The following is a 14,347-nucleotide window of genomic DNA, read 5'->3' on the forward strand; positions in this document are numbered from 1 at the left end:
CTCCAAAGAGAAGGAATTGTTAGGTGAGTTGTTTAAGATCTTTTGCCAATGAGGAAAGTTTTAAGGCGGGTTGTTAATGGAGGAGAGGGAAATGAAAAGATGTTGGGGATTCCAGAGGCAACTCCAAAGTGTGTCTCAATTAGTTGGATGTGTTTTGATTAGTGTTGAGGCAAGGGAGGAAACATGCTCAAGCAGTCAGAGTCAGAAGACCTAAACTGTTCAGTTTTTTTGGATCAAAGATTACAGGGAAAAGGCAGGGGAATGGAGTTGAGAAACTTGTCAGCCATGACTGAATGGCGGAGCAGACCCGATGGGCCGAATGGCTCTATGCTGCTCCTATATCTTGTGGGATTGTTGAGAGGATGGTGGCGAAATGTAAATGCTGAAACAGGCTGTGGAGATTGAGAGGTGAGATGACAGTGAGATTTGAACCCGTGAATGGAAGTTTTATATTTGAAGTTTTGGGGAACAGGTTAGATCAGCGAGCCCAGGGATGGTGGTGATTGTAATTTGGAACAAAATGGAGCAGAAGACATTTGGATGAGTTGAGTTTCATAGAGGGGAAAGGATGATGCCGTAGGGTGGCAGATCTATGGAATTCATTACCAGAGAAGGCTGTGGAGGCCAGGTCATTGAGTGTATTTAAGACCAAGATAGATAGGTTCTTGATTGGTAAGGGGATAAAACGTTACAGGGAAAAAGTGGGAGATTGGGGTTGAGAAACATATCGGCCATGATTGAATGGCGGAGCAGACTCAGTGTGCTGAATGGCCTAATTCTGCTCCTATATCTTATGGTCGGACTATCAAGTGTACTGGAAATGGTAAAAGCACAGATGAGGGTCTCAATAACAGTGGCTGAGATAGAGGCAGAGCTGGACAATGTAATCTGGTGAAAATATTTAGTCTTTGTGGTGAAAAGGATCTGGGGTCAAAAACTCGATTTGAAACCTTCATTGGTTGCTGAGGATGAAAATGTTTAGGTTCAATTTGAGGCTGTGGCTGAGGTGGGCAGAAGGTTAGACTTGGTGACGAGGGAACAGAGTTCACGATGGTCCTGAAGGTCATGGCTTTGAACATCAGTGTTTAATTGGGAGAAATTGTGGCTGATCCAAGGTTGGATAGCAAATGAGCAACCTAACAGCGCAGAGGCAGTGAAGAGGTCATAGAATCATAGAAACCCTACAGTGCAGAAGGAGGCCATTCGGCCCATCGAGCCTGCACCGACCACAATCCCACCCAGACCCTACCCCCATATCCCTACATATTTACCAGCTAATCCCTCAAACCTAAGCATCTCAGGACTCTAATGGGCAATTTTTAGCATGACCAATCAACCTAACCTGCACATCTTTGGACTGTGGGAGGAAACCGGAGCACCCGGAGGAAACCCACGCAAACACGAGGAGAATGTGCAAACTTCACACAGACAGTGACCCAATCTGGGAATCGAACCCAAATCCCTGGAGCTGTGAAGCAGCAGTGCTAACCACTGTGCCACCATGCCACCCAAGAGAGGTGGTGGAGTTATCTACTCACTGTCATTGGCATATGGCATGGAAGCTTGCCTCCTGTCACCTCTCTGTGTCTAAATGCTTCTCATAAAGAACTTCTCCTTACGGAGAACATGATCCAAATGTTCACTCGGTTGATCCCAGGCAAGGAGGGACTTTTCTTATAAGGGGATGTTGAGTAGATTGAGCATGTAATCATTGGCGTTTGGAAGAATGAGAGGTGACTTTACTGAGACAGATAGAATTTTCAGAGGGCTCAACAAGGGAGATTCTGAAAGATTGTTTCCGTTTGTGGGAGAGTCTGGGACCCGAAGACAAAATCTCGGGTTGCCAATTTCAGAAAAATTCGGAGGAATCTCTTCTCTGGGGGTAGTGAATCGTTGGATTCTTTACCACAGAGGGCTGTTGAGGCTGGGTCGTAAGGTACGTTTATGGCTGAGGTGGACAGATTTTTAATCAGTAAGGGAATCGAGGGTTATGGGGATAAGATGGGAAAGTGGAATTGGGGATTATCATTTAAGATCAGTCATGATCTCATTGTGGAGCAGTCACGATGGGCTGAATGGTCTACTTCTGCTCCAACTTCTGTGTAATGGATACTTGAGTTTCTATACATTCCTACGTATCTTGGTACTCTAAGATGCAAAGTGTTTAAGGGTCAGAAATGTTAATGCATCGACAAACACTTGAAGGTGTCTGTATTGTTTCATTTACTGTCTTCTAGGAATTGAGGAAAATTGGAACTGAAGAACTAAATGTGCAGCTGACTGTTTTTGATGAACACGCGGAGGAAGATTCGGATGATTTGAAAGGCCGTCTGGAAGATATTCGAATAGAAATGGAATATCCTTTCAGTGGAACTTGGCAGTGCCATGGAGCTGTGTGCCTGTCTGTGCAGTAAGGAGTCCAACAACACTAGGTTAAAGTCCAACAGGTTTATTTGGTAGCAAATGCCACTAGCTTTCGGAGTGCTGCTCGTTCGTCAGATGAGTGGGAGATCTGCTCATAAACAGCAAACAGGGCATATAAAGACACAAACTCAAAGGTTGTTGGATGACAACCATCTCAGTCCCGTGAAATAAGTGTAGGAATTCTTTAAGGTAGTGTCCACCTTCAGTTTCCTTCCATCATGTGGTCAGAATTAGAGACGTTTGCTGATGATTGCATAATGTTCAGGAGTATTTATGACTAGATATTGAAACTGTTCATGCCCGTTAATAGCAAGACCTTGGCAACATTCAGTCTTGGGTTGATAAGTGGCAAGTAACATTCACACCACACCACATCAACAAAAGAGAATCTAACCATTTTCCTTCGATGTTTAATGGTATTACCATAGTTCAATCTCCCACCATCAACATCCAGGCTGTAGTTCACCATTTAGTTAACTGGACTAGCCACATCAATACTGTGGTTCCACAAACAGGTCAGAGGCTGGGAATTCTGTGGAGACTAACTCATGTCTTGACTCCCCAAAGCCAGTCCACCATGTGCTAGGCACAAGTCAGGAGAGTGATGGAACACTCTCCACTTGCCTGGATGAGTGTAGTTCTGACAACACTCAAGAAACTCGACACCATCCAGGTCAAAGCAGCCTGCTTCATTGGCACTCCATCCAGTACATTAAGCCCTTACTCCCTCCACCACTGACGAACAGTGGCAGCAGTGCATACCATCTAAAAGATGCACTGCAGCAACTCTTTCTCCTTCAGCGTCCTTCCAAACAGCCAACCTCTACCATCTAGAACAAGAGCAGCAGATACATGGAAACACCACCACCCGGAAGTTCTCCTCCAAGCCATACCATCCTGACTTGGAAATATATCACCATTCCTTCCAAGTCACTGGATCGGCATTCTGAAACTCTCGCTCTCTAAAAGCTTTCCTATCTTATTGGGGTGCTTACCGAGGTAATTTGCCCACATCACCCCCACACTACTCTCCAGCTTCTCTCTTGTTCTGATGCCCATGGAATGGTTTGCACAATAGAACACAATGTGAGGTAATGCATTTTGGAAGGTCTAATACAGATAGGAAATATACAGTAAATGGCAGAACCTTTAAGAGTATTGATAGGCAAAGGGATCTGGGTGTACAGGTACACAGGTCACTGAAAGTGGCAATGCAGGTGGAGAAGGTAGTCAAGAAGGCTTACGGCATGCTTGCCTTCATCGGCCGGGGATTGAGTTTAAAAATTGGCAAGTCACGTTGCAACTTTATAGAACCTTAGTTAGGCCACACTTCTGGTTGCCACACTACCAGAAGGATGTGGAGGCTTTGGAGAGGGTACAGAAAAGATTTACCAGGATGTTGCCTGGTATGAAGGGCATTAGCTATGAGGAGAGATTGGAGAAACTTGGTTTGTTCTCACTGGAGCGACGGAGGTTGAGGGGAGACCTGATAGAAGTCTACAAGATTATGAGAGGCATGGACAGAGTGGATAGTCAGAAACTTTTTCCCAGGGTAGAAGAGTCAATTACTAGGGGGCACAGGGTTAAGGTGCGAGGGGCAAGGTTTGAAGGAGATGTATGAGGCAGATCTTTTACACAGGGAGTAGTGGGTGCCTGGAACCCGCTGCCGGGGGAGGTAGTGGAAGCAGATACGGTAGTGACTTTTAAGGGGCGTCTTGACAAGTACATGAATAGGATGGGAATAGAGGGATATGGTCCCCAGAAGGGTAGGGGGCTTTAGTTAAGTTGGGCAGCATGGTCGGTGCAGGCTTGGAGGGCCGAAGGGCCTGTTCCTGTGCTGTAATTTTCTTTGTTCTTTGGAACAATCTGCTTTCACTTTCTGTCTGTGCCACTGCTCATCTCTGTGAACCTGGATACCTGTTGACCATTCATGTCTACCATGGAGCTGGCTTGAGATTGCTTTAACGGTGCTTCATATAAGCAAGTTGTTGCTGCATCAATGCCCAGAGGAATGAAGTGATGCAGGAGGTGCTGGCTGGTAGTACAGGAGTGTTCACACTTGGATGACATCCATTTTGAATGAGACCAGAGCAATCTAGTGCAATGTGCTGCAAAAATCCAATTAGTGTTAGTTGATAGTAATTAGGCCTGGCGTGTGGTGTATAGATCTCCCAAGGTAGCTTTAGTCACTGGCTTGTTTTGCCACTTGTTTTCCACCATGGGATTCACCTCCCTAAAAGCTTGTTAGTTATTTAAATTATAAGAATTAATGAACTGATCAGAAATTAACCACTGGACTGTTGCGGCACAGTTTTGTGTGCATTTTAGCTTGTGTGTGGATGTGATACAGTGGGTCTCCTGGATTAAAACTTTATAGATTCCAGAGTGGAAACTATGCGAGAATTAATGTGTTATGTTAGAAAAACAGAAAACTTCCTGTCATCACTCCTGGAATAGAAATTGCCTGTCTTGCACTGTGAAGGGCCTGTTCTAATCTTAGTTTCTTTTGAAATTGGCCTTCCTGGCAGCACTGTTTTTGTCAGTGAGCTGTCAAAAAATGCTACATCAGCTGAAGTTTTCAACAGGATTCCTTTTATCTCGGTGTTTTTCTCCCTTTACATCTCTTCTTTCCAACTGTGAACAATTAGTGTGTTTATTTCTCAACCGTAAACATACATAATGACTTTCTGAAACCAGATTTAATTGCCGACCTTAAAAGCTCAAAGTTCACTTCAATTTCAACATTAAAAACCGGGAGGGAGTTGAAAGGGTCCCGTGGGTGGGGGGTGTGGGATGATGAGTGCAAAGGGAAAGGTAAATTAAAGTCCACATAACCAGGGTAAATTCAGGGGAGTGTTTCAATTGAACATTGTGAGAACATCAAAATAATTAACCTTACGTTAAGCTCTAACAAGACACAGTTAAGTTGAATTAATTATTTACACAGTTGACAGAGATCACATTTGGAAATTGGAGGTGTCAGTGTTACTTAAACCTTTAACCCCTCGTACTCAAGTTATGAAATGACTCAATGTGATACTTTGTTTTATTCAGTATAAGACTTGACACATGCTTGTTCCCACTGGCTGGGGAGTCTAGAACTAGGGAATAGTCCAAAATTAGATCCGATTCCCTCGGGATGAAACTAGGAAACACTTAGGGCAGCACGGTGGCACAGTGGTTAGGCTGCACAACGCCAGGGACCCAGGTTCAATTCCGGCCTTGGGTCACTGTCTGTGTGGAGTTTGCACATTCTCCCCGTGTCTGCGTGGGTTTCCTCCGGGTGCTCCGAAGATGTGCAGGTTAGGATGATTGGCCATGCTAAAATGACCCATAGTGTCAGGGGGACTAGCTAGGATAAATAAAGTGGGGTTATGGGGATAGGTCCTGGGTGGGATTGTGGTCGGTGCAGCATCAATGGGTCGAATGACCCTCTGCACTGTAGGGATTCTATGATTCTCCATGTGTAGGGTGTTGGAAGTTTGGAACTCTGCTTCATAAATAGCAGTTGATGTTCGATCAATTATTAATGTGAAAGGATTAATGAATGAAAGGATATGGAGCAAGGTGGATGGTGGAGTTAGGTTGCAGATCAGCAGTGGCAAAACAGACTTGAGTTTAATGGCTTGCTTCTTTTCTGTTCTCTACTTGAATGGAGGCAACCTGACTGTGTACAGGTAAAGAAGCAAGCAACTAAGTTGCTGCTGGTTATTCGTTATGTGAGACACCAGGAAACAAGTATTTATACAACACCTTTAACATAATGAAATAACCCAAGTCACTTCACAGAAGCATTAAGGACGAAAGTACACTGGAGAGAAAAGAAAGCTTGGGTGAGACCTTCTCACTGTTCAGGGTTCTGAGAGGTAACTATTAGCTGAGCCTTGATTATCTCACACACCAAACTCTTACCATCCACTAGAACAGAGAAGCAATAAAGACTAAATGTAAATTGCATGGATCTGAACACAAGCGTTGTCAGCAAGTTCAAATCCAATCTAGTGATTTTCTTTTTGGCAAAAGCAGCAATTTGAACTGTAGACGTTACAGAGTAAGAGTTTTAACAACAGGTTCAAACTCTTACTGTGTTTACCCCAGTCCAACACCGGCATCTCCACATGACGTTATAGAGCACAGATTTGTGCTATCCAGTCTGTTACTCATTGCTCGAACAGTCTAGAACTAATATGGCAGAGATAATATATAATACTTTGCTTATAACTTTGAGATTTACTACGTGGACTGCAGTATTCTTTATAGCTCCAGGATGAATAGCTGGCAGATATTCTCTTTTAGATTTTTCTCGGGTCTGTGTTCATGTCTGGGTCCTTCAAGCAGCATTGGTCATTTTGAAAGCATTCCAACCAAACCACTTCTAACGCACATCGTTCATTCCTCTGGTGCATTAGTGGTGATTTTAGTTTTGTCTGTTCACTTATATTTCTATTTTTGAGTGGAAATCTGACCCATTGTCTCAGGAAATTGATTTTGGTTTTAGTTCAGCTTTGAAGAGGACGTAGAGCAAAATTCACGTGAATTATGTGCAGTTCAGAGTGAGCCTGGTGTGTGTGTGTGAATGGGGCCTGAATATAGTACAGTACAGATTTATCAATTATTTAAATATCGCCCCCCCTTTTCCCATTAACAAAAAAAGCAGCTTATGTTTTTAGTTCTGGTGGTGTTGGAACTGGGTTGCTATAATGCAGCTGCACCACAGGAGGGCAGCAAAACCAAAGGGAAAGGAAACACCCCGTAACTTTCACAACAAGCTGGAAACATCTGTTTTGGATCTTCGTTCACCATTAGAAGCTATGTTCTGGTGAAAACAGATCTGCAAATCATAAACACAGTGGCGCCTGCTCAAAATGGATACATAACTCATTCCTGGAATTTCCTGGGTTTGGCTACTGGCATTTAGCAATTACTGAGCATAAATCCTGTCCTAAACCTTCCGCTGCAACAATCTGTAATTCATTCGAAGCTGATCACGATAACATTGAATCTCTAAACTAGCTTTGAGGCAGCAATTAATGGACTGAAAGTTGCTCACAACATGGACAGCCACTAGTTCACTTTACATGAATTGCATGCACAGAATCCAGTCAGTTTTAATTGTGGGAAAGTTATTTTATGCCACCAGTTTTTTCACCACCTGACAGCTTTGTAGTTGTTTCTGGAACATGGCCCCACCGACCCTGTCATTCTCTCTCTCTCTATTTTACAGGGTACGGGTGTCACTAGTGAAATCAGCAGTCGTTGCCCATTCCTAATTGCCGTGACTAAGTGACTTGCTAAGCCTGGTCAGGGGAGTTAACCACAATGCCTGTGCCTCGCCCATACTCCGAGCTTAGACATTGGTCTGGTTGGTAGGAAGTTGGCAGGGAGGGTATGGGTGACAGTTGTTATTGCTTCTGTGCTCAACTGGAGCACATTTAGGAGCAGCTATTGAGCACAATCTTGAGCTGTTTGTGTTTTTTTTTCATCAATCTCTCTGTAAACTAAAGGTGCTGAGGCATTTGTAACTTCCCTTCTATCCCGTTGGCTGAAATTAATTATCTTGGAACAGTACAGTCCTGTCATGTTTGGGTAAAGTAGATTTACGGAGAAACTGTTTCTACTGATCAGGGGACAGATTTAAGATAATTGGCAGAAGAAGCAAGAGATTTTTTTTGTTACATAGCAAGTTGTCATGATTGGCAGAGCACTCCCTGAAAGGCTGGTGGAAGCAAATTCATTGGTAACTTTCGAAAGAGAAGTTGGATAAATATTTTTTTAAAATATATATTTAGGGATGGGTGAAGGGCCTGGCATGATGGGCCAAATGGTTTCTTTGTGCGCTTTAAGATTCTATAAAGAGGTTGAAGAGACGGCAGGGTAGCACAGTGGTTAGCACTGCTGGTTCACAGCGCCAGGGACCCGGGTTCGATTCCCAGCTTGAGTCACTGTCTGTGTGGAGTTTGCACGTTCTCCCCGTGTCTGTGGCTTTCCTCCGGGTGATCCAGTTTCCTCCCACATTCTGAAAGATGTGCTGGTTCAGTGCATTGACCCAAACAGGCGCCGGACTGTGGCAACTAGGGGAATTTCACAGTAGCTTCATTGCAGTGTTAATGTAAACCTTGTGACTAATAAATAAACTTTTACTTTACTTTAATGTGGTCAGTGTAGCTATTTTGCTAATAGAGTGCTTTACTCGTATTGAGGAACAGAGAATTTACACAAGTCCTGGATGTAATGGATATTGTAAAATCAAAGCCATTCCTTCGAGTTTTCTTTTTGAAGTCCTGTATAAAATCACAGCAAATATCTGCATTCCATTGCTGGCAGTTGTTAACATTACTGGGATCAAATTTTAAAGTGTAGTCGTGTATTTGAAACTGATCGCTGACTTTGAAAAGATTCTGTGTTGGAACAGTGTAGATGAAAGTGATGGAGTTTGGGATTGGTTTTACAGAGAGTTTTCAAGCTATCCCGATGAGTGAGTTGCAGTTTCTTGCAAATTCTTTAGGGATAAATTCCATGGCCATGAGGGATCTTGAGAAATGAAACAACCTCCATTTCATTCACTCATTCAGCAGGGTCTCTCAGTCGTGTTCCTGTTTTAAACCTTTACATAATCAAGGTTTGGGGGTTACAAAATCAATCACCAAACTTTTAGAATGTTTTTTGATTTATTATTGTCACATGTATTAACATACAGTTAAAAGTATTTTTTCTTGCGCGCTATACAGACAAAACATACCGTTCATAGAGAAGGAAATCAGAGAGTGCAGAATGTAGTGTTACAATCATTAGCTAGGGTGTAGAGAAAGATGTACTTAATGCGAGGTAGGTCCATTCAAAAGTCTTGACAACAGCAGGGAAGAAGCTGTTCTTGAGTCGGTTGGCACGTGACCTCAGACTCTTGTATCTTTTTCCCGACAGAAGAAGGTGGAAGAGAGAATGACTGGGGTGCGTGGGTCCTTAATTATGCTGGCTGCTTTGGCGAGGCAGCAGGAAGTGTAGGCAGATTCAATGGATGGTTTGCGTGATGGATTGGGCTACATTCATGACCTTTTGTAGTGTCTTGCGGTCTTGGGCAGAGCAGGAGCCATACCAAGCTGTGATACAACCAGAAAGATTGCTTTCTATGGTGCATCTGTAAAAGTTGGTGAGAATTGTAGCTGACATGCCAAATTTCCTTAGTCTTCTGAGAAAGAAGAGGCGTTGGTGGGCTTTCTTAACTATTGTGTCAGCATGGGGGGAATGTGAGGCAGACAGGTCCTAATCAAACTGCACAGAGTTGTGGTCGGATTGTGTTTTGAGTACTGCGTTCACTTCTGGCAAATACGACTAAGACTGAGCTCATGGCTTTCTCGGGCATCCGCCCAGACATTATTGAACACAATTAACAAGATTGTTAGAACTCTGTCTCCCTCACCAGGGATTCCAAATTTTCACTTTTGAACATCAAGTCTTTCATTTCCCTCTGCCACTCTGCCTTTTTCCGCCTTGTCTCTGGAGACAGCACACTCCTAGATTCCCGGGCCAGCACTCCACTCCAGTACTAAATTACTGACTGGGTTTCAGCTCTTTTAGCCAAGCTGAGCAGAACACTACTGCTCCAAAAGCGTTAACTTTTCCCCAGTAGTCCTTAGCACCAACCTTTCACTAGCTCTCCAGCTCTTCTCCTGAGCCCTCACGACCAGGAACCTGTCAAACCGAGCTCCTCGGAGCACACAACAGCACTTCAGCTGATTGGGGCTTCCTCTGCTCCTGACTCCGACTGACTGAAGCTGACTGAGCCTTGGATTGGTCAGGGTGATCTATCAAAACACTCCCAAGAGGGTAACAAGCGTTGGAGGATCCGACGCCCTGAATGTTACAATCTTCACCGGTGCTAGCTTGCAAAGCGCACTGGGACGATAAGAAATTCATAACACAATCCACAGCACCCAAAAACCCAAGCACACTCCTGGGAGAGATGAGAAATATCCAAAAGGAAAAGATTTTTAAAAAGAGGAAGAAAAGGCCTAAGAGGTTGATCCAATGAGTTGTGAGTATGACTTGCAAAGAAAGTTTGAAGAAACTTGGACCTTTCATTCTGGAAAGGAGAGACTGAAGAGATGACCTGACAGAAATGTATCAAATTATTTAGGTATGAGAGCACTAAAACTAAAAATTAAGTTTAAATTCAATTGTGAACAGAGGCGGCAGTGGAGCAGGTAGCCAGAGACTTAGGCAAAGATATAGACTCTAAAGAGGGGAGGGAGATGGGGGAGATTTAGAGGGGGAATTCCAGGGCTTAGTACTGGGCAGCTGAAGGCAGAGCTATCAATAGTGAGGCAAAGGAAGAGGGGGGGTGGGGGGATGCTCTAGGATTCATTGATGGTATAACAGAATTCTTGGAGAGTTGTGTGTGTGTCTGTATGTGTCAGGGAGGCTGGGGTGGTTGAGGGAGGAAGTAAGGAGAGAGCAAGTACAGGGAGACATTATTAAAAAGATGCTGAGATGAGCAAGAAGGACACCTGGATTTTTCTAGATGGGGACATTTTGTCTTTTGGACAACTTGCATTTTTAGGTATAAGTGTAAATTGGGCAGTGTTGATTCTTTGTACTGTTGAGATTTGAATTGTAGAGTAATTCTTGTATATTACTCTGGCACTTAATCGAAATTTCAAGCAACCGGTAAAATATTAAAAATGCTAAGAGAGCAGCTGATCCATCAGCCGGGCACAAACAGTCAGGAACCAACCATGTATCTTGACCGACTACATTCGCTTTGCCCCATCAGCAATCCTAAAATCTGGGTGAGGTCAGAAAAAACATTAAAAATCCTGATGACAATTCAGAGAAAAATAATCTGCAACATGGTCGTACATAGTGGATGAATAGTCCATGGGCATTAAGGCTAAGTGTTGGTCTGGCAGTTATCAGCTAACTTGTTAAGTTCAACAGCTATTTCCAGTTATATTAAATCTTTATAAAGTAGTAAAATGTCCCAAGGAGCTCTAGTGGTTGAACATAGTAAATTTAGAACACATTTGGAATATTGTGTGCAGTTTTGGTCACCACACTACCAGAAGGATGTGGAAGCTTTAGAGAGATTGCAAAGAAGGTTCACCACAATGTTGCCTGGTCTCGAGGGTGTTGGCTATGAGGAGAGGTTGGATAAACTGGGATTGTTTTCACTGGAAAGACGGGGGCTGAGGGGGAGACCTGATAGAGGTCTACAAAATTATGAGAGGCAGAGACAGGGTGGATAGTCAGAGGCTTTTTCTAAGGGTGTAAGTGTCAATTACGAGGGGGCACAGGTTCAAGGTGAGAGGGGGAAAGAGTTTTTCTCACGGAGTTGTGGGTGCCTGGAATATGCTGCCAGAGGAGGTGGTGGAAGCAGGCACATGAGCAACATTTTAAGAGGCATCTGGAAGGGTACATGAATAGAGAGATACGGACTGAATGAGGGCAAAAGGTTTTTTGTCATTCAATTAGGGAATCATGATCAGCACAGGCTTGCAGGCTGAAGGGCTGTTTCTGTGCTGTACCTTTCTTTGTGCATATGACTTAACTATGCAGTTTATGCATTAAATCATCAAATCTTGCAGCACAAATGGAGGCCATTCAGCCCTTGACACCATGCTGGCTGTTTGAAAGTACTATCCGATTAAGTCAGTATTTTTTTTGAACTCAAACATGGGTTGTGAGCCTTACAGCATTTACCTCCATGGTAAAAAGTCTCAACACCGGGTTAAAGTCCAACAGGTTTATTTGGTAACACGAACTTTCGGAGCGCTGCCCCTTCATCAGGTGAGTCTAATGAAGGGGCAGCTCACCTGAGGAAGGATCAACGCTCCGAAAGCTCGTGCTACCAAATAAACCTGTTGGACTTTAACCTGGTGTTGTGAGACTTCTTACTGTCTACTCCAGTTCAACGTCGACATCTCCACATCATGTTTACCTCCATGAGTAGGTGAGAATCTGCATATCTACTCGAACTCTTATAAGGATTTTAAATTTACTCTTTGTCTTTGCAATTTGTCTCAATGCAAGTTGAGTGTTAAACTTTGTAGCACTTTCTTGTGAAAGTTTTAATCGTTTGGTGTTATTTTTAGTTGGGCAAAATGATTGAGCTATTGAGATGATAATTGTTCTCTAGATGTTTCTTGTTCCTTCAAAAAGAAAGTGTCTCTAGTTCAGGTAAGGCAATCTGACTCCTTTAATTATACTTGCAAATTAATAGATGGGGATAAAAAGGATGTTGCTATTTCACATGCAGATGTAAGGATTGTGCGGTGATAATGGGGAATATACAAGAACTTGTAATTATGACAGTAGTGCCAAATCATTTAAATTCTGTGGCGTTATAAAATTCATGGCAGATTTCTCTCTCAATTTTGCATTGAGGATTGATATTAGGAATATAATGGGTGCACTAAATGTGGATCCTTCAAACAACTTGGTATGATTACCAATCAGTGTGTCTGCCTCATGCATACAGTTCCCATACTAACATGCTTATTCTATGACAGAAAATGATTCATTTTGCATTAAAAGGAAAGGCTTGTGTCTATGTCAATGCTTCATTTGTTCTGTTCTCCTCCGTTACTGAGCTCATCTATACAATAGAAACCACACCAATTGACTGCTGCTCCAAAGCAACTGTTAGCTCCAAGAGCTTGCTAGTTAGTCTATTGTGCAGCTTTAGTTAATGCCTTTTTAATGGTTCTATCCAGGTGAGTCACTCTGATTTGCATCCTCTGGAAACTTGGCAAAAACGTTTGAAATAAACTGTTGGAAATTCTCAGATATAAACTGAAAATGGACACCAGGCCAGTTGGGGTACGGAAGAGAAAAGATGGGTTATGATTTTGGGTTTGACGTTAATCAATGGAGGGGGTGTAGGATTGAGGGAATTGTCAACAGGGAGGGAATGCAGGTTTTAGGGTGTTAGTGACTGGGAGGAATGCAGGGCGGGAGTTATTACTGATGGGGTTGGGAAGGGCATGAAGAGTGCAGGGTAAGGCTGTGTTATTCACTGGGGAAGTACAGGAATGTAAGTATTATCAGCAAGAGCAAGTGCAGGGTAACGGGGTTATTACCAACAATGTACTCTCTTCCCTTTCCAAACCACTTACCCCACCATCGCTCACAGAATTGTCCTGATATTAAACTTAGCCTGCCCAGCTTTTTTGTGAGCCTCCACAATCGGTCTGGGTACTATTCTTGGAGCCGTTCGTAGTGGCGTTACTGACAACAATCGATAACAATGACTACTTGCATTTATACAAGAAAAGAGCTGCTACAACCCCATCAAATGTTAATCAAACTTACTGTTACAGTGGTGCTAACAAAGCACTTCACATCTTTTTACATTGCATCAATAAATATTGAGACATTGACAGAAGAGATCATAGAGCAATTTATTGTAACCAGTTAAAGGTATCAATCAATCAAAGTTACCAATTCCCCCCAGCTGTCAGAATGGAAACCCCTGCTGAAAAAAGATTTGTTTGAGCTCTCAGCCAAACTTGCATAATGAGGCCAACTAGTTCAACTGAAAAAGACCTTACACCTGTCCTCATTGTCCATATTATGCATCATGTGAGAGGCAAGGACTAGAGGAGGTAACAGTCTTTAATGCAACTGGGTCAAAGCCCCAGACAACCATGGGGGACCTTTCAACCAGACCGCGTTGGCACTCTGCTGTTCCTGTGGCTGCCTCCGATATGCTCCAGGGGGTAGGGGGGGTGGGGCCTGTCTCTATCCTTCATCCATTTATCTACTGTCCTCCTCCCCAACTCCCAAAGTGATAATCATGCCATTTGAGGGGCCTTTCCACCTAGGTGGGTCCAGCAAGTCAGGAAATTTCCCTTCTTGAGCTTCCTAGCTCGGAAGTGAAAATCCGGGTCTGGTTGTCTTCCATCAAATAGTGTTCGCTCAACCTTTT

At 43.4% G+C, this 14,347-nt stretch overlaps 1 protein-coding gene across 1 annotated transcript in view; it reads left to right on the top strand.

Annotated features, from left to right (window-relative positions):
* The window catches only part of diaph1 (diaphanous related formin 1), a 209,522-nt gene that overhangs the window by 111,392 nt on the left and 83,783 nt on the right, over positions 1–14,347 (top strand). Inside the window, exon 11 of the mRNA XM_078231539.1 lies at positions 2,238–2,356. Within this exon, the coding sequence (XP_078087665.1) occupies positions 2,238–2,356 (119 nt within the window). The remainder of the gene's footprint in view (positions 1–2,237; positions 2,357–14,347) is intronic.

Source organism: Mustelus asterias, chromosome 16, assembly GCF_964213995.1.
Source record: "Mustelus asterias chromosome 16, sMusAst1.hap1.1, whole genome shotgun sequence".
NCBI lineage: Eukaryota > Metazoa > Chordata > Chondrichthyes > Carcharhiniformes > Triakidae > Mustelus > Mustelus asterias.